Here is a 14,844-nt window from a genome sequence, read left to right as displayed (position 1 = left end):
TTTGAAGGAGTCAAAAAGTTCATAGGCAGCCATTGCTGAGTCAAGGATATTTCGACCTCGAATAAAAACACTTTGACAGGGGTTTATGATTTGGGGAAGGAGGGGTTTGAGGCAGTTAGCAAGAATACGACCTATGATTTGGTAAAAGTTAGTGGTGAGGTTGATAGGTCTGAAGTCATGAGGAAGGGTTGAGTTGGCTTTTTTTTTAGAATTAGAACAATGAAAGAGGCTCTGACGGATTTATGGGTGATGCCAACTTGGTGGAAATTTTTAACAAAGGCATGCACATCTTTCTTGATAACTCCCCAGAAATTGTGGTAGAACTCACCATTGAAACCATCTGGACCAGGGGCTCGGTCCTTAGGCAGGCCTAGAGTAGCCAAATCAATTTCCTCAAGAGAGAAAGGGCACTCTAGATCATCCGTGTCTAAAGTGGAGATACACTTATATTCGAGTTGATATAGATTAGGACGGTTGAAGCATTTCTTTGAATAAAGATCTGAAAAAAACTTCACAAGGAGGTTAGATACTGAGAAACTATCCATGATCACCTGATCTCCATGATAGAGAGAGGTGATACGGTTAGCTCTCCTTCTGGCTGAGGCAACATCATGGAAAATTTTGGTATTTCCATCCCCCTCAGTCAGCTAGCGGAATCTTGCTCGCTGTTTCCAGTGAATAGTTTCATTTATGAGAAGATTTGAAAGATCATGATTTAAATGATTTCGGAGAAGTAATTCAGGAAAAGAAAGGGACCTTTGCTCTTTGAGGAGATCAATCTCAGATATGCGGTGGCGGCAAGAATCTTTTTGAGAGGCAGCAACAATGCGATGGTTGGAGGACCAAGAGCGGATCTTCACCTTCAGGGTTCTGAGTTTAAGGGGGAGCTATCAACCTGGGTTGGGGTGATGAGCTAGACCATGCCACCAGACACCAAGTTCTGAGGTGAAGGATCCATCAAGGAGCCAGGAGTTCTCAAAGCAGAATGGAGACCGACCCCAAGCAGGAGGGTGAGTATTGATTTGAATCGGCTAATGATCTGATCCAATTTTATTGAGGACGTGGCTCGACGAATTGGTAAAAAGCTGAAGCCAATCGTTATTTGCAAGGAATCTATCAAAGCCTGGAGAGGATTGGGGAATTTTGGCCATTAGACCAAGTGAGAGAACAATCATTGAGGGGGGCAGGGGGTGAGTTTTCCTTCGGGTTGTGGTGGCTGTCGTGGTAGTACTTGCAGAATTCCCAGGCTAACTTTGTCATCTCCTCGAACTCCTGCGCAGGGTAATTGTCCTCCTGAGCTTTGAGGTATCGGATGAAATCGTTGACAACCTCATTTTCAGTGATCAGAAAGAAATTTTCTAGATAATCAGGTTTTGGAGGGGAGGGAGGGGGTGGAGGACTTTTGGGAATGTAGGGTTTTGGCGGGCTAGGCTCTTTGCCCTTGCTCTTCTTCTTCCTTTTGGAGTAGGTGAAAGCAAAAGGAGTAGCGGGAGGCTTTTTTGAAGTTCTTTTGGAGTATTTGAAAGCAGAAGGAGTGATGGGTGGTTTGCTGGAAGATGCAGCACTAAAAGCCTCCATTGAATTTTTTGATTTGGGGGCTTAATGTTCGCTAGGGGGGTTGGACAAAGAACGTGGGAGAAATGGGTATTTAAACAGGATGGCAAATGGTTATTTGGTGGGGTGGAGTAGTTGTGCCATTTAATAAGTTTTGGACTTTCATTGGAGTTTGAGTCCCGCCGATCTCCTTCCTCTAGAAAGAATCCAGGTTTTGATCTATTGTCAGCTAGGGAATCATTAATCTGGGGGGACGGCGGAAGGGTGGGGGGTTGCCATCATATTTGGGGAGCTGTGGTAAAAGACTATTTGGGGAGCTGTGGTTTTGGCTGCTCGATGTGGTGGAGGGAGTGGAGAAGTTTCGAAAGGGGGATTGCATGAGATGATATGCAGAAGATCTCACTGTTAGGGGTGGGACAATCGAGACAATCTCTCGTCTTGCGATAGTACAAGAGCTAGAAGGATCGGGAAGGTTAAGATCACAAAAAATTGGGTGGGTATTTTGAGGCTTTTTTCTGACTGGATGGCGGTGGGGAAGGAGTTGCTGGTTTGGGAATGATGTGTGTGCTTTCCGAGGTTGGGAGGGGGGTAATTTGGGTTTTTGGGGGGTGGTGAGGCATTTTTTGGGAAGGGGCGCAACACTTGAGTGGGTTAAGTCACATAGGGAAGAGGGGGAAAGGTCTTTTTAGTAATCGAGGTGGGGGGGAGGGGGCGTGGTGATCAACGGGAAGGGGCTAAGATCTCTCGAGATCAGGACTGTGGTAGGTGGTGGAAGAAGAGAAGTTTGTCTAATTGAGGAGGTGGGGAGGACAGTTCTCGAGGTGGATGATGTTATCTGAGTAGGTGAAGTTCTTGCAGTTAGATAATGAGGGAGAATACATAGATGATGATTTCAAGCAGTACTATGGTGATAATGGAATCAAGATGAAAAATTCTATTCCTAGAAAACCTCAACAGCATGGTGTAGCAGAGAGGATGAATAGGACCTTGAACAAGCGTGCCCTAAAGCTCGATCTGGAAAAAGCTTTCGATAGAGTTAATTGGATCTTGCTTGATGACATAAAGAAAAAAATGGGTTTTAGCGAAAAATGGAGATTTTGATCAGAAGTTGCATGGGCTCGGCCTCCTACTCTCTCATCCTCAATGGCTCAGTCTGTGGGTATTTCAAAGGGACCAGGGGGATTAGACAGGGTGACCCGCTCTCTCCGCTCTTATTCAACTTGGTAGCAGAATTCCTCTCCTCCATGTTTTATTTGGCCATTAATCTTGGATGGCTCCCCCCCACTATTCCCCGTAGGCTGTTAATATTCCCATACTTCAGTATGCGGATGATACCATCATATTTGGAATCAGAAATATAGAAGGAGCTAGAAGGATCAAAGTTGTTTTAGGCCTTTTTGAATTAGCCTCTAGGTAGAAAGTTAATTGGGGGAAAACTTCTCTCATGGGATTCAATGTTGGCCTGGAGCTCCTTACAGAGATGGCAAATATATTTGGCTGTACAACAACTGGCCTCCTAGCAACTTACCTTGGCCTCCCCCTATTCAATGGCCGCATATCCCAACGTCTATGGATATCAGTGGTTGAAAAGATTGAGTCACGATTAGCAACTTGGAAAGGGCATTTACTTAGCAAAGCTAGAAGGCTCATCCTCCTTAAGTCTTGTATTGTGGGCATCCCGAATTATGCTTTATCCTTTATGCCTTGCCCCTCAGTATGTAAAATCATGGATAAGCTCAAAAGAAGGTTCCTCTAGAGGAGATTGATTGATGCATTTAAATATCACTTGGTCAGATGGATGAAGTTTGTAAGCCAAAGAGATTGGGGGGGGGGGGGGGGGGGGGGGGGGGGGGTCTGCTGGGAAGTAAGAAATCAAAGGAAATGAACCAAACTCTGCTCTTAAAATGGATATGGAAATTCAACACAATTTCTTCTAACCTTTGGAAGGAAATGGATCATGTCAAGCTTGGTTGGAATTCTACATGGTGGATGTCAAGTGGTAATCAGATAAGCCTATTTTCAATATGGAGATCACTATACTAACTTCTTCACAAATTTTCCTTTGCCAAAAGATTTTTTGTTAGAAACGGTAGATCCCTTAAATTTTGGGATGATTGGTGGATGTGGCAGGAACCTTTATAGATCTCTTTTAGAAATCTATTCATCCTCTCTACACGTAGGGAAATATCAGTAGTTGATGCTTTTGAGAGGGTGGTCTGAGCCTACACCCCAGAAGGGGTCTCTTCGACACGGAGGCTTTGGAAGCTAGCCGCTTGTTGGATTCTTTAAATCCTGTCAGAATTTGACCTTCTGAGGCAAACAAACTCACTTAATGGCCTGACAAAAGCGGGACCTTCTCAGTTTCATCTGCATACAGACATTAATGGCTGGGATTCGACTCAAAGGGAGCATGAGATATACTTTGTTTGGCGTCTCTGTGCATCGCTTTTTGCAACACTTGAGGTTGAAACTACCAATCATATTCTGCTATAGTGCTCCTTCTTGTGGAATGTGTGGACTTCCATTCTTTGCAAGTTGGGGCTGCAATCATGTATGTTAGCTGATCTGATCTCTTTCAGCAAGTTGCTCATGGGCTATCCCCTTCCTGGTCTCGAAAAAGTGATGATCTCCGCCTGTGCTAGTTTCGTTCCGTGAGGGCTTTGGAATAAATGGAACCAAAGGCTGTTTGATGCAAAAAGTGAATCAGCAGTAAGAGTCGCAGATAGGGTGTCGGGTCAAATCTCCGCTTGGCTTATGACTAAGAAGTCCTTTTTCTCCTTCAAGGGTACCTCTATATGTGAAAACTAGAGCAATTTGGCAATGATGCACATTGGGACTAAGGTCCAAGTCATGCGGGAGTGGACTCCCCCTGGAGTTGGTTACCTAAAGTTAAATTTTGATGGCTCTTCTCTTGGCAATCTTGGGATCGCTGGTTTTGGGGAATTATTTTGGATCCATCCGGTAATCAGTGTTTCTCTTATACCGGCTCATTAGGCATTTTTGACTCAACGTCGACTGAGCTCCATGGCCTCCTCAATGGGCTTCGCATTTTCAGAGACAATTGCAGTGGTCCCCTACACATCGAAGGGGACTCGAAGGTGGTCATTGGCTGGTGCGAGTGTGCTTCCCCTCCCTAGTGGCACCATTGGGACATCTTTCAGGAGATTCTAGAAATCGCCTCACTATTCTCTTGTATTTGGTCTCACATCCTGAGATTCACGAATTTGGTAGTTGATGTACTTGCCAAGCAAGGAGCGGCCCTGCAATCTCTAATTGATAGGGATTTGCTCCTCTTCCTTTGTAATTTTTCTCTTGTAAATATAGTTACATCGTTTAAAAAAAAAAAAAACTTCAAAAGAGCTTGTATGGTCTTAAACAGGCTCCAAGGCAGATATAAGAAGTTTGACATCCTCATGAGTAGTATTGGTTTCTTGAAGTGCCAGGTGGATCATTGTTGTTATGTGAAGAAGTTTGATGACTCCTACATCATTCTACTGCTATATGTTATCATGCCAGAATAAAGCACATACAGGTGCGTTATCACTTCATCAGATCTACTCTGGAGGATGGAGTCTTAGCACTTGAGAAGATTCAAGGAAGTCAGAATCCGACTGATATGTTGACAAAGATTGTTACGATTGGGAAACTGAAGTTGTGTACAACTTTAGTTGGACTTCTCTTTGAGAATTGAAAAGTTGTTACCGCTGCCGAGGAGATATTATTATTGTTCTCGTTAGTTTGGAATTAGGGCATCTAATTCCTTACAGTCAGCCCAACGGACAGGTGGCGGTGTAGGGGAGGGCGGTCTGACTAAGGAGAGTGGGGGGACATTCGATGTGGTTGGTTTGGTAGGAGAGGAGGCTGTTGTGACAGGTGAAAGGTTCGGGTCAGATGAAAGGATGGTTTGAGTGTGCAGGTGAGGTGTCAGAGCGAGGCAGGGGGTGGCTTCGAGGTTTTTTGGTGTTTGAAATTTGAATTTGGGTTTGGGATAGCTGTCCTTGTGGTTTCTTTAGATGAGTCCTTGCTTATCTGATTCCGGTTTAACTCGGAGCTAGCCAGGTCCTGAGCTATCTCAAGACTCTTCTGAGCTGACCCAGGCTGAGTTGGACTTAGCGAGAGACAGTGCGAGTCGGAAACCATGGAGGGGAGGACAACTAGGTTTTCGAAATCTAGAATGATCCAGGCAGTGATATCACTGAAAATAATATTAAAGTAGTGCGTTCCAGTTACCGGAATTTTTGGCCAGAGGAGAAATCTCTCCCAGTGGAGGAGCACTGGCTGATCTTCTGCCTAGATGAGTTCACCAAAGATGCCAGCAAGGCATTCCAGGGTGTGTTGGCACCGAAGCTCCACGGGAATGCCCCGAGTGACCACCTAGTGGCTCGAAAGTTGGGTTGTGAGGTCAGAAGTCTAGTCCACCATGTTCAGAATTGGAGATCCCACTTCGTTCTTGAAATTATGAAGATTTTGTCGGTCTTCTACAGAGTTGAAAGCTAGCAGCCACCGTCTGTCCCGGATCTGAGTAGTGGCTTGAACTTCAATCGTTGGGGCTACTCCACGAATCCAGTCTCTTATTTGTTGGCATGAGTTGCAGGCGGGGCTGATAGAAATGACTGCAGCCGCGGATAGTCGACGTACTCCCTCGGTCAGAGCTTGGGCTGGGAGGGTAAGTGAAAAGTGTTTTTCATATTGAAGAATCTGGGGGGGAGGGGGTTGAGTGGAAAATTTTCCATCCAAGGCCAGATTTAGAACTTTGGGGTAAGAACACCATACCGCAACGCTGTGTGATGGCGCATTCGAGGTTGCCTCCATAGTATTGGGTATGGAGTTGAAACTCCAGGTCACCAGTGAACAGTGACCTTCCGGAACTTCTACCCGTCTTTGTGCCAGAACGGGAGAGGATGTGGATGACATCCCCATTCTTCTCGTGTTCTCTGGAAGGAGACAGATGCACTACCATTTTGGAAATCGAACACGGAGAAATCATCTAACCTTATCCTTCGCCTCGAGGTGTGGCTGACAATGGTTTGCCAACCCGGGTCGCTGTCTTTCCTTCGTACTCGATTTTCATCTTCTTCCGATTCATGTCTTTGTTGTTGTTGTTGTTGCTGCTGCTGACGGAAAAGTTCAACCCTGCAATCTGAAGCATGTCCCACCCGAAGAGGTGGGGCAGAGACTAGAGGGTGGGCTGTTCGCAAGGAGAGAGTGGCGCCGTGCCCCTTGTGGGTGCTGTGCGCTCTGTCCTCCAAGGCGATGTGGGGCCATCGATTAGTTTTTATCTATCCCGAGAAGTTGCATTTCCTCAGCCATTTTTTCCAATTCTTATTAATGGAAGTGCTTTTTTGGATATTTTAGAAGCTCAAGAGTTCTTCGACAAGGTTATCCAATTTCTCCTAACATTGTTGGCGAAGGTCTGACCATTGTATTCAGATATGCTGGTAGTATTAGCTGGTTCACCCCTGTTGGCGCTTGAAAAATCACATCATCCAACTTGATTGCAATGATGTTTGGATCAAGGCTTCCTTCTTTTTGGCGAATTATGATCAAGACTTGCTTGGCGTTTATTGCTTGGGACATAGGGTGGGAAAGGAATCAGCGCTGTTTCATCAAGCTTCCTTGTCATGGTGGGTTGCTGCTGATTCTGGGAAAGGAATCAGCGCTGTTTCATCAAGCTTCCTTGTCATGGTGGGTTGCTGCTGATTCTATTATGTCAATTCACTAAAATTAGTGGAGATCAAATTCATTCAAATTAGTTAATGTGGCTAATTTATCTGAAAGGAGGATGTTAATCATGGAATGGTCTCCCTCAGGCACCTGGTGTGTTAAAGTTGAGTGTTTTTTTTTTTTTTTTTTTTTTTTTGAAATGATGCTGAATTTTATTAAGAGAGCTTGAACAAGCAGATTACAAGAGGGGAAACCTTCCCAAACAATGAGAGATTGCTGGGAGGTTCCGAATTTTGCCAATTTATCAGCCAAAGAATTGACTGATCTAGGAATGAGGTTCCAATTACAATGAATGGATGATACAATGTCAGTAATACAATCAGTGATTGGCTAGTGACGCCAAGGGGGGGGAGCAATATTTTGAACACCAGCTGATGACAACCTTTGAGTCTCCGTCGATAAGCAGGTTGCCATGAAGCTGCTCTTTGAAGATTTGGAGGCCGAACAGAAGAGCACTCTAGCAGTATTTGAATCAGTAATACCCACCGGCCCAGCAATGCCCAGTGCTAAAGTTGAATGTTGATAGATTTCTTTGGGTAATGCAGGCTCTGCTGGGTTCAGTGGTGTATTAAAAACAGGCTAATGGTGAACTCTCTCCCCTTTGTGGGTCCAGCTGGACTGGCTGATTCTGTCACTGCTGAGTTATTTTGTTGTTCTTCATGGCCTTCGTCTTTTCCATAGTACTTATCACGATTCTCTTAATGTGGAAGGGGGATTCTAAAAGTGTCATTAGCTGATGCTTGAGGAAAAAAAAAACTTCTCCATGGGTCATTGGCAGACTTTTTTTGAAATTTAGGATCTTTGTTTTATTTATGTTTGTAACTGATCCATATTCTTAGTTTAACTAATGTTGTTACTGATCCATATCAAATCCCTTGTTGTAAGGGTTCCCTCTCTTGATTGTATTCTTTTTGCTTTTGGACTTTGAAATGTTTTGCTCTTTTTCTCAAAAAAATAAAAAAAATAAAAAAAATAAAAAACGTTGCTTCTCTTCAGTAAAGGATCTCTGTGGTGTTTGTTTACTATGTACGACAAGTTTTGTGACCTATCCAGATCTTAGAAGATTTCTTGGGCTTGCGAAGTGCTAATGGCATGATCGATACCTTAGCTTACTTCATGGCAGTTAGTTACTGGAGATTTATTTCCTATTGTTGTTTCTTGTGTTTTGCTGTTTTCTTTAATTTTATTTCATTCATCATGTTGTATTATTTGTTGTATTCCTTTTGTATTCCTTCTTCTTTCTCTTAATAAATTTCTTACGATTCTCCAGTAAAAAAAATTACTTTCATTTTTAGCAAATTTTTACATGCTTTTACTTTTTTTTGCAGTGACCAATGTTGTTTCTGAGAAAGTTAAAAACTTCAGTAATCTTTCAAACAAACCAGCCTGTCAATCACTGGCAAACACAGGGGCTGAAGCCGGGCCATCATCAGAGAAAGATGGAGAGGAAGCTAGGCCTAACACAAGCATTAATTTAGGTAGCTTGCTTGAAGCACCTGGAAATTTGGATCAGGGAAAAAGATTTTCTGCAGTTAATAGCCATGAGGTTAAATACAAAAATCAACATAGTTCAAGCACCAAGGACATTCCAGATAGAAGATCATCTGACATTTTCAAGGGTCAAATATTTTGTTTTTCAAGCTCTTTTCCTGAAGATAGGGTAAGTTTTGCCTTCTCTCTTCTAGTTGTTTCTTCTTGCTACTACTATTCTTCTAACATTAATTCACCAGTTCTAGTCCAAGTAAAACATGTATAACATGTAAAAAAAGAAATCAATTTTCAATATATGAAGCTGTATGAATAGGGGTAATTTCTGTCCTGGGAACGTGTGGAATTCAGCTTATGCTGCCGCTGGTAGACCTGTAAAGGTTTTCGAGACTGCTGGAGAAGAGGAACCATTGAATCATCTATCACAAACTTAGTGAAGGAACAGTAGCAGAAGGCTCAAGAGAGAGAGAGAGGACTCGTAAGTCGAGGAGAAACGTGGGGTTTGCTCAAAACTAACTCCTCCTGAAATATAAAACTTTTTCCCTATTGGATCATAGCATTTGTGTCCTTTTTTTTATGAGAATAACCCAATAAAATACACTTGACTGCTTCCTCTCCACGTCCCATACCCTCTTGGCATCCTCATCCAATTGGTTCTTTTCAACTGAACTTTGATGAAAGCTCTTTAGACATTCAGGACTGTCTGGTGTGGCGGGGGGTCATTCGTGATCATGATGGTTTGATTTAGTTGGCTTATTCCTGCCCTATTGGAGAAGGGAATGTCATGGCGGTTGAGGTTAAAGTACTTCAAGGCTTACATCTCGTCACTCTGAGTTTTACTGGTTCTCTGAGTGTGGAAGGGGATCTTTTGCTGTTATTTGTTAAAATACCAGTCCAGGGGTTTCTTGGTCATTTCCCACATCACATTTTTGTCTTAGAGTATGACTATTAGATAGACAATGTTTTACTTTATCACTGGTTCAATTTCCATTCAATTTAGACATGTATTTTAGGGGAGATGTATTTTTGAGTATTGAGGAACATTTTTGTCCTTTTGTAAAATTGCACTTAAAACCCTGATTATAACAGAGGAGGACGTGCTGTTTTGACACTATCTCCAAGGAAGCAAGGCTGCTATCTTCCAGGCTACTTTTTCTCCTATTTTCTTTTCTATTTTCTCCCCAAATCACATATTTTTCATGGTATTAGATAAGCAATGCAAGTCTTGTGCAGATTTCTTTCAATTTTGTGGATTTTCTCTCCATTTTCAGTAATCTCCTTGAAGGATTTTCCTAGATTTTTGGACTGGTAGGTTAAAAATTCCAATTTTTCCCTTTTTTCTGTCTATCTTAGCCTATTGGCTAATGATTATTGCTTCTATTTGATTGATTGTTGGGATTTAGATGTGTTTGATGATCCCAATTTGAAAAAAGTCCTCAAATCTGCCTACGTCATCAACCTAATACTTGCGTCATCCTGGTGTCTTGCAATTAAGTCATTTTTTCATCGATTTATGGCTTAATTGCTGAACTTGATCACTATTGGTTTGAGATTGAGTGAATTGGGTGTTAAATTGTCCTAATTGAATTTGCTATGGAGCCCACTTGACTGTGCAAGCATAGAATCCTTTGGTTCATTAATGGCTGATTATAGCACACAAGTTGCTATGCAAAGGACTGTTGAGAGCTGAAATGTGAAATTCTCTTAGCCTATTCAGATAACTACGATCTGGTTGAATAGATAGAATTATGTAAACTGGTCCAGATCAGTTTTGATGTATTTGAGGGCCAGAAGAATGGTAACGTATATAATAGATGATCCCCTGTTGCCTATTAATGAAGATTGGGTGATAGAAGATAATTTAGTAATGACATGGTTGGTCAACACAACATCATTTAAAAAAAAAAATAACAGAATGGAGTCCTGATTTAGTGAGTTTTTTTTTTTTTTTTTTGAAATGAGACCAGATTTTGAGTTGCTGTATTACTAAGGCAATGTGGAATACATTGGCTTCCGTTTTGTCTCAAGAAAGTAATTTGTCAAGGATCTATGAGTTATATGTGAAGTATTTTAATATGAAGCTTGGAGGTAGATCTATGACAAATTATTTCACTAAGATGAGGGGTGTACTACATGAGATTAGTACATTCTATCCTTTTACTATGAATGTTGAAGACATTCATAAGAAAGAAAATCAGATTCAAGTGGTCCGGTTTTTGGATGATTTGGGGCATGAGTATGATGCAACTCAAGCCCAGCTGTTGGCCAATGAGGATGTGACCGCCCTTGAGCAAGCCTTTAACGGAGTTTTTCGAGCTGAAGGTGCAGTGGTAAAAAAGAATGAGTTAGGTGGTGCTCTCTCGAAAGCAGATGTTCTTAACCTTCAATCTTCTATTGGTAAGCCAATGGTCAGTTTCGTGATGGTCATAATAAAGGCAGATGTTGCTTTTCATCTACCTTGCTGTGGCCGAAATGATCGTGGGATCGAAAATGTGTTCATTGTGGTAGGACAAATTATATTTCTGAGAAATGTTGGGAAATTTTTAATAAACCTACCTGGGCCAATTCTATAGTCATGGATAAGGATGCCTCTTCACACATTGGATCCTATGAAGAAATAAAGCAGTTAGTACAACGAATTTCCCGCATTTTCCACATTATATTTTTGTCTTATTGTATAGCTATTAGATAGACAATGTTTTACTTTATCATTGGTTCAATTTCCATTCAATTTAGACAAGTATTTTTGAGTATCGTGGGGCATTTTTGTCATTTTGTAAAATTTCACTTAAAACCCTGTTAGGCAGCAAGGCTGCTGTTCTTCTAGGCCACTTTTTCTCCTCGATTTTATCCTCAAATAACATATATTTCATTATTCAATCCATTGGGAATCAATCCTAGACAACACATTGTCATCTACATACACTACAAGAATCACACTCCCAGATGACCAATGTAAAACAAACATGGAATGTTCACAGTGGCTCTTAACATACCCAAATACTGTAGCAACCTTAAGGAACATATCAAACCAGGCCTGAGGATTCTATGTCAACCTATAAATAGATTTACACAACTTGCTAACTTTGTCGTTCTTCCCTTGCGCAATATATCCAAGAGGTGGTTCCATATACACTTCCTCTTGAAGATTACCATAGAGAAAAACATTTTTGATATCTGGCTAAAACAAGGATCATCTATTAGCTACAACAACGAAAATTAAAATCTGGATTGTAGTCAAACGAGCTACTAGAAAAAAAGTATTAAATTCGTTTACATTGTATGTTTACGCGTAACTCTTAGCCATTAGCCTTGCATTATATTTTCAACTGTCTCATCAACATTATATTTGATATTATATGACCAATGACAACCCGCAATGGTAGCATATGTAGGAGGTTCAACCAAAGTCTAGGTATTCCTAATCAATAAGGCATGCATCTCATCATCTAAAGTTCTCGTCCACTCAGGCGAACACAAGGCATCCTGCACTTTAGTAGGAATAGAAACACTAGATAGCGAAGCAACAAAAGACCGAAATGAAGGAAACAAATTATGTAAAGAAACATACTTTGAAATAGGATGATGAGTACCTTTTCTATTTTTTTGAGAAAATGATGATTTTATTAAACAAAGAAGCAAAACAACAAACTAGGGAGGCATCCCCTTACAAGAAGGGAATGGAGAGAGGCTCCCTGCTTAGCAAAAATATCAACAACAAAATTTGTAGATCTAGGTACATGGGACCAAATACAAGTATGGTAGGGAGGAATGTCTAAAACAAAACATCCCAATGATGCCACTACGAAGAAGAGGGAGAGGAGAACCATCCAACTATAATCTCAAAATCTCCCTCAATGAGGAGCAGACCAGAGAAGTGCTCGCGGAAGATGATGAGACCTTTGAAGGGGCCTGAAGCATCACAAAAGTGGAGTAAAAAATACCCATAGGTCCAAAATAGGACATGAGTTGGTTGCCACCCGAATCGTTAAAGACACCACTATAGCCCATACCAGGATTGCCAAGAGAGCTACCATCAAAATTCAGCTTGATGAAGCCCGATTGAGGAGGTTGCCATTCTTGCATAGAGGGAGGTTTCGTCGGGGCACCCGTCTGAGCAATGATAATCCAGTTATCCCTGAGCGAGAGCCTAGAGAGAGCGGAAAACTCCTTCTTGGAATGAAGCCACGAAGAGATGAGGCCAATGATGGAGGTGGTGACCTGATCCTAAGAACGATGCTTGTCGCTGAAGTTCCTATTGTTGCGTTCCATCCAAATACCTTCGGGGATGAAGTCAACACAAGCTGAAATGATCATCCTGCCCAATTTAGGAAATGGAACTCCGAGGAGCAAGCGCACTACTGAGAGGAGGTCATTTAGCAAACATAATTGAAGCCCAAACCGATTGAGAATGCTCATCCTAATGGACCAAGAAAAGGTGCAAGAAACAAGGAGGTTGTAGATAGTCTCCTCTTCAAGACCACACATAGGGCAAGAAGTGCACATGCTAATATTACCACAACGATGGAGGTTGATTGTAGTGAGAATTCTATTAAGCTTGACACTCCATAGGAAGGGTGCACTAAGATGCCAAATAAGAGCCACATCATAGTTTTGGGTTGTTGTTGATGAGGGAGTAGACGGAGAAGACAAAAAACATACCACTAACCTCCAACCACCAAACCATCGATTCATCCAAAGCAACACGAGGCCTAGAGGAGGAAATCACCTCCAAAAGGCGAGAAGCAAGAAGGGCATCCACATCATCAAGACCACGGCGACGCTAGAGGTCCCAAGCTCCCGAACTCCAAGCATTCGCACCCGACAGACAACACTGTGTGGAGGCTTGCCAAATGCTATTGAAAGAAGCCTTCAGAGGCTAAGAGCTAACCCACCAATCCTCCCAGAACCGAATTGAACCACCATTATGAGCGTGGAGTGTGGAATTCTCCTCCCTCCCGAGGTCCACCATGACTCATGCCAGTTAAGCTTGAAAGTGACCATCGGTCTCCAAAGGTTGTTGCCAGCAATGTTGAATTTCCAGATCCACTTGAGGAGGAGGGTCATATTCATATCATTGGTGAGCCAAACACCCAAACTCCCCCTAGATTTGGAAGTGCAAACATTCTTCCAACCCACCAGATGGTTCTTAAAACCTGTAAAGGTACCATGCCAAAGGAATCTCCTCATCAAACCCTCAATTTGATGGCAAATTGAAGCAGGACAATGCATGAATGAGAGAAAATAATTTGGGATACCAACCAAACACGATTGAGAAGAGTAAGCTTCCCAGCCTTTGAGTGGAGAGGACTCCTCCAAGTCGCCAAACAAGACTCCCACCTCTCAATAATTGGGTTTCATAGGTCCTTGTTGATATGAGAGGTGAAACCATGGATTGAAGGTCCTCCGAGTTGGTGTTAAATCCCAATAATGTAGTCTTCTGCTAGTTAACTTTTTGCCCCAAAATAATTTCAAAAAGTCCCAGCAAAACCTTGACCTTCATAATATAATCCAGAGATCTAACCCCAAATAAAAGTGTATCATTTGCATATTGAAGGAGGGGAACATTGAAAGCCTCAATGTTGCTGATTGGCTCTAGCCAACCAACCTCCTTCGCCTTGTAGGTCATAGCTGAGAGGAACTAAGCCATGATATTGAATAAAAAGGGGGATAGCAGATCCCCCTGTCATATTCCCTGTGTTCCCTTAAAAAAGCTGCAAACAGTCCCATTAATAAGGAGGGAGAAGGAGGCTGAAGAAATGCAGGTTCTAATCCAAAGCCGCCAACAGTCACCAAACCCCATCAGGCCCAAAAGATCATTCAAGAGAACCCAATTAACACGATCAAAAGCCTTCTCAAGATCCAGCTTCAAAGCAAAACGAGGGGTGCCGGAGCGGGAGTAATGATCAAAAAGTTCATGTGCTGCCATGGAGGAATAGAATATTTCTCCCTCTTAAGGAAAACACTTTGACTATGTTGAATGACCAATGGAAGGAAGGTCTTCAACCGACGAGCGAGGAGCCGAGTAATAATTTTGTAAGAGTTGGAGAAGAGACTGATGGGGCGGAAGTCACCAGA

General features: G+C 42.3%; 1 protein-coding gene across 5 annotated transcripts in view; it reads left to right on the top strand.

Moving 5' to 3' along the window:
* Nucleotides 1-14,844, top strand: part of LOC137945905 (uncharacterized) — a 94,121-nt gene that overhangs the window by 37,703 nt on the left and 41,574 nt on the right. For all 5 annotated transcript variants that reach the window (XR_011111036.1, XR_011111035.1, XM_068791987.1 and 2 more), the window contains exon 10: nucleotides 8,607-8,938. Coding sequence is in view for 3 of the 5 variants with exons in the window: in XM_068791987.1 (XP_068648088.1) it covers nucleotides 8,607-8,938 (332 nt within the window). In the remaining 2 variants the exon portion in view is untranslated. The remainder of the gene's footprint in view (nucleotides 1-8,606; nucleotides 8,939-14,844) is intronic.

Source organism: Aristolochia californica, unplaced genomic scaffold (genome assembly GCF_029961685.1).
Source record: "Aristolochia californica isolate CCGP_79_NKW_82.1479 unplaced genomic scaffold, dmAriCali1.0.hap1 SCAF_12, whole genome shotgun sequence".
Lineage (NCBI taxonomy): Eukaryota > Viridiplantae > Streptophyta > Magnoliopsida > Piperales > Aristolochiaceae > Aristolochia > Aristolochia californica.
The sequence above is the reverse complement of the archived record's forward strand: the minus strand, read 5'-3'. Positions and strand labels throughout refer to the sequence as shown.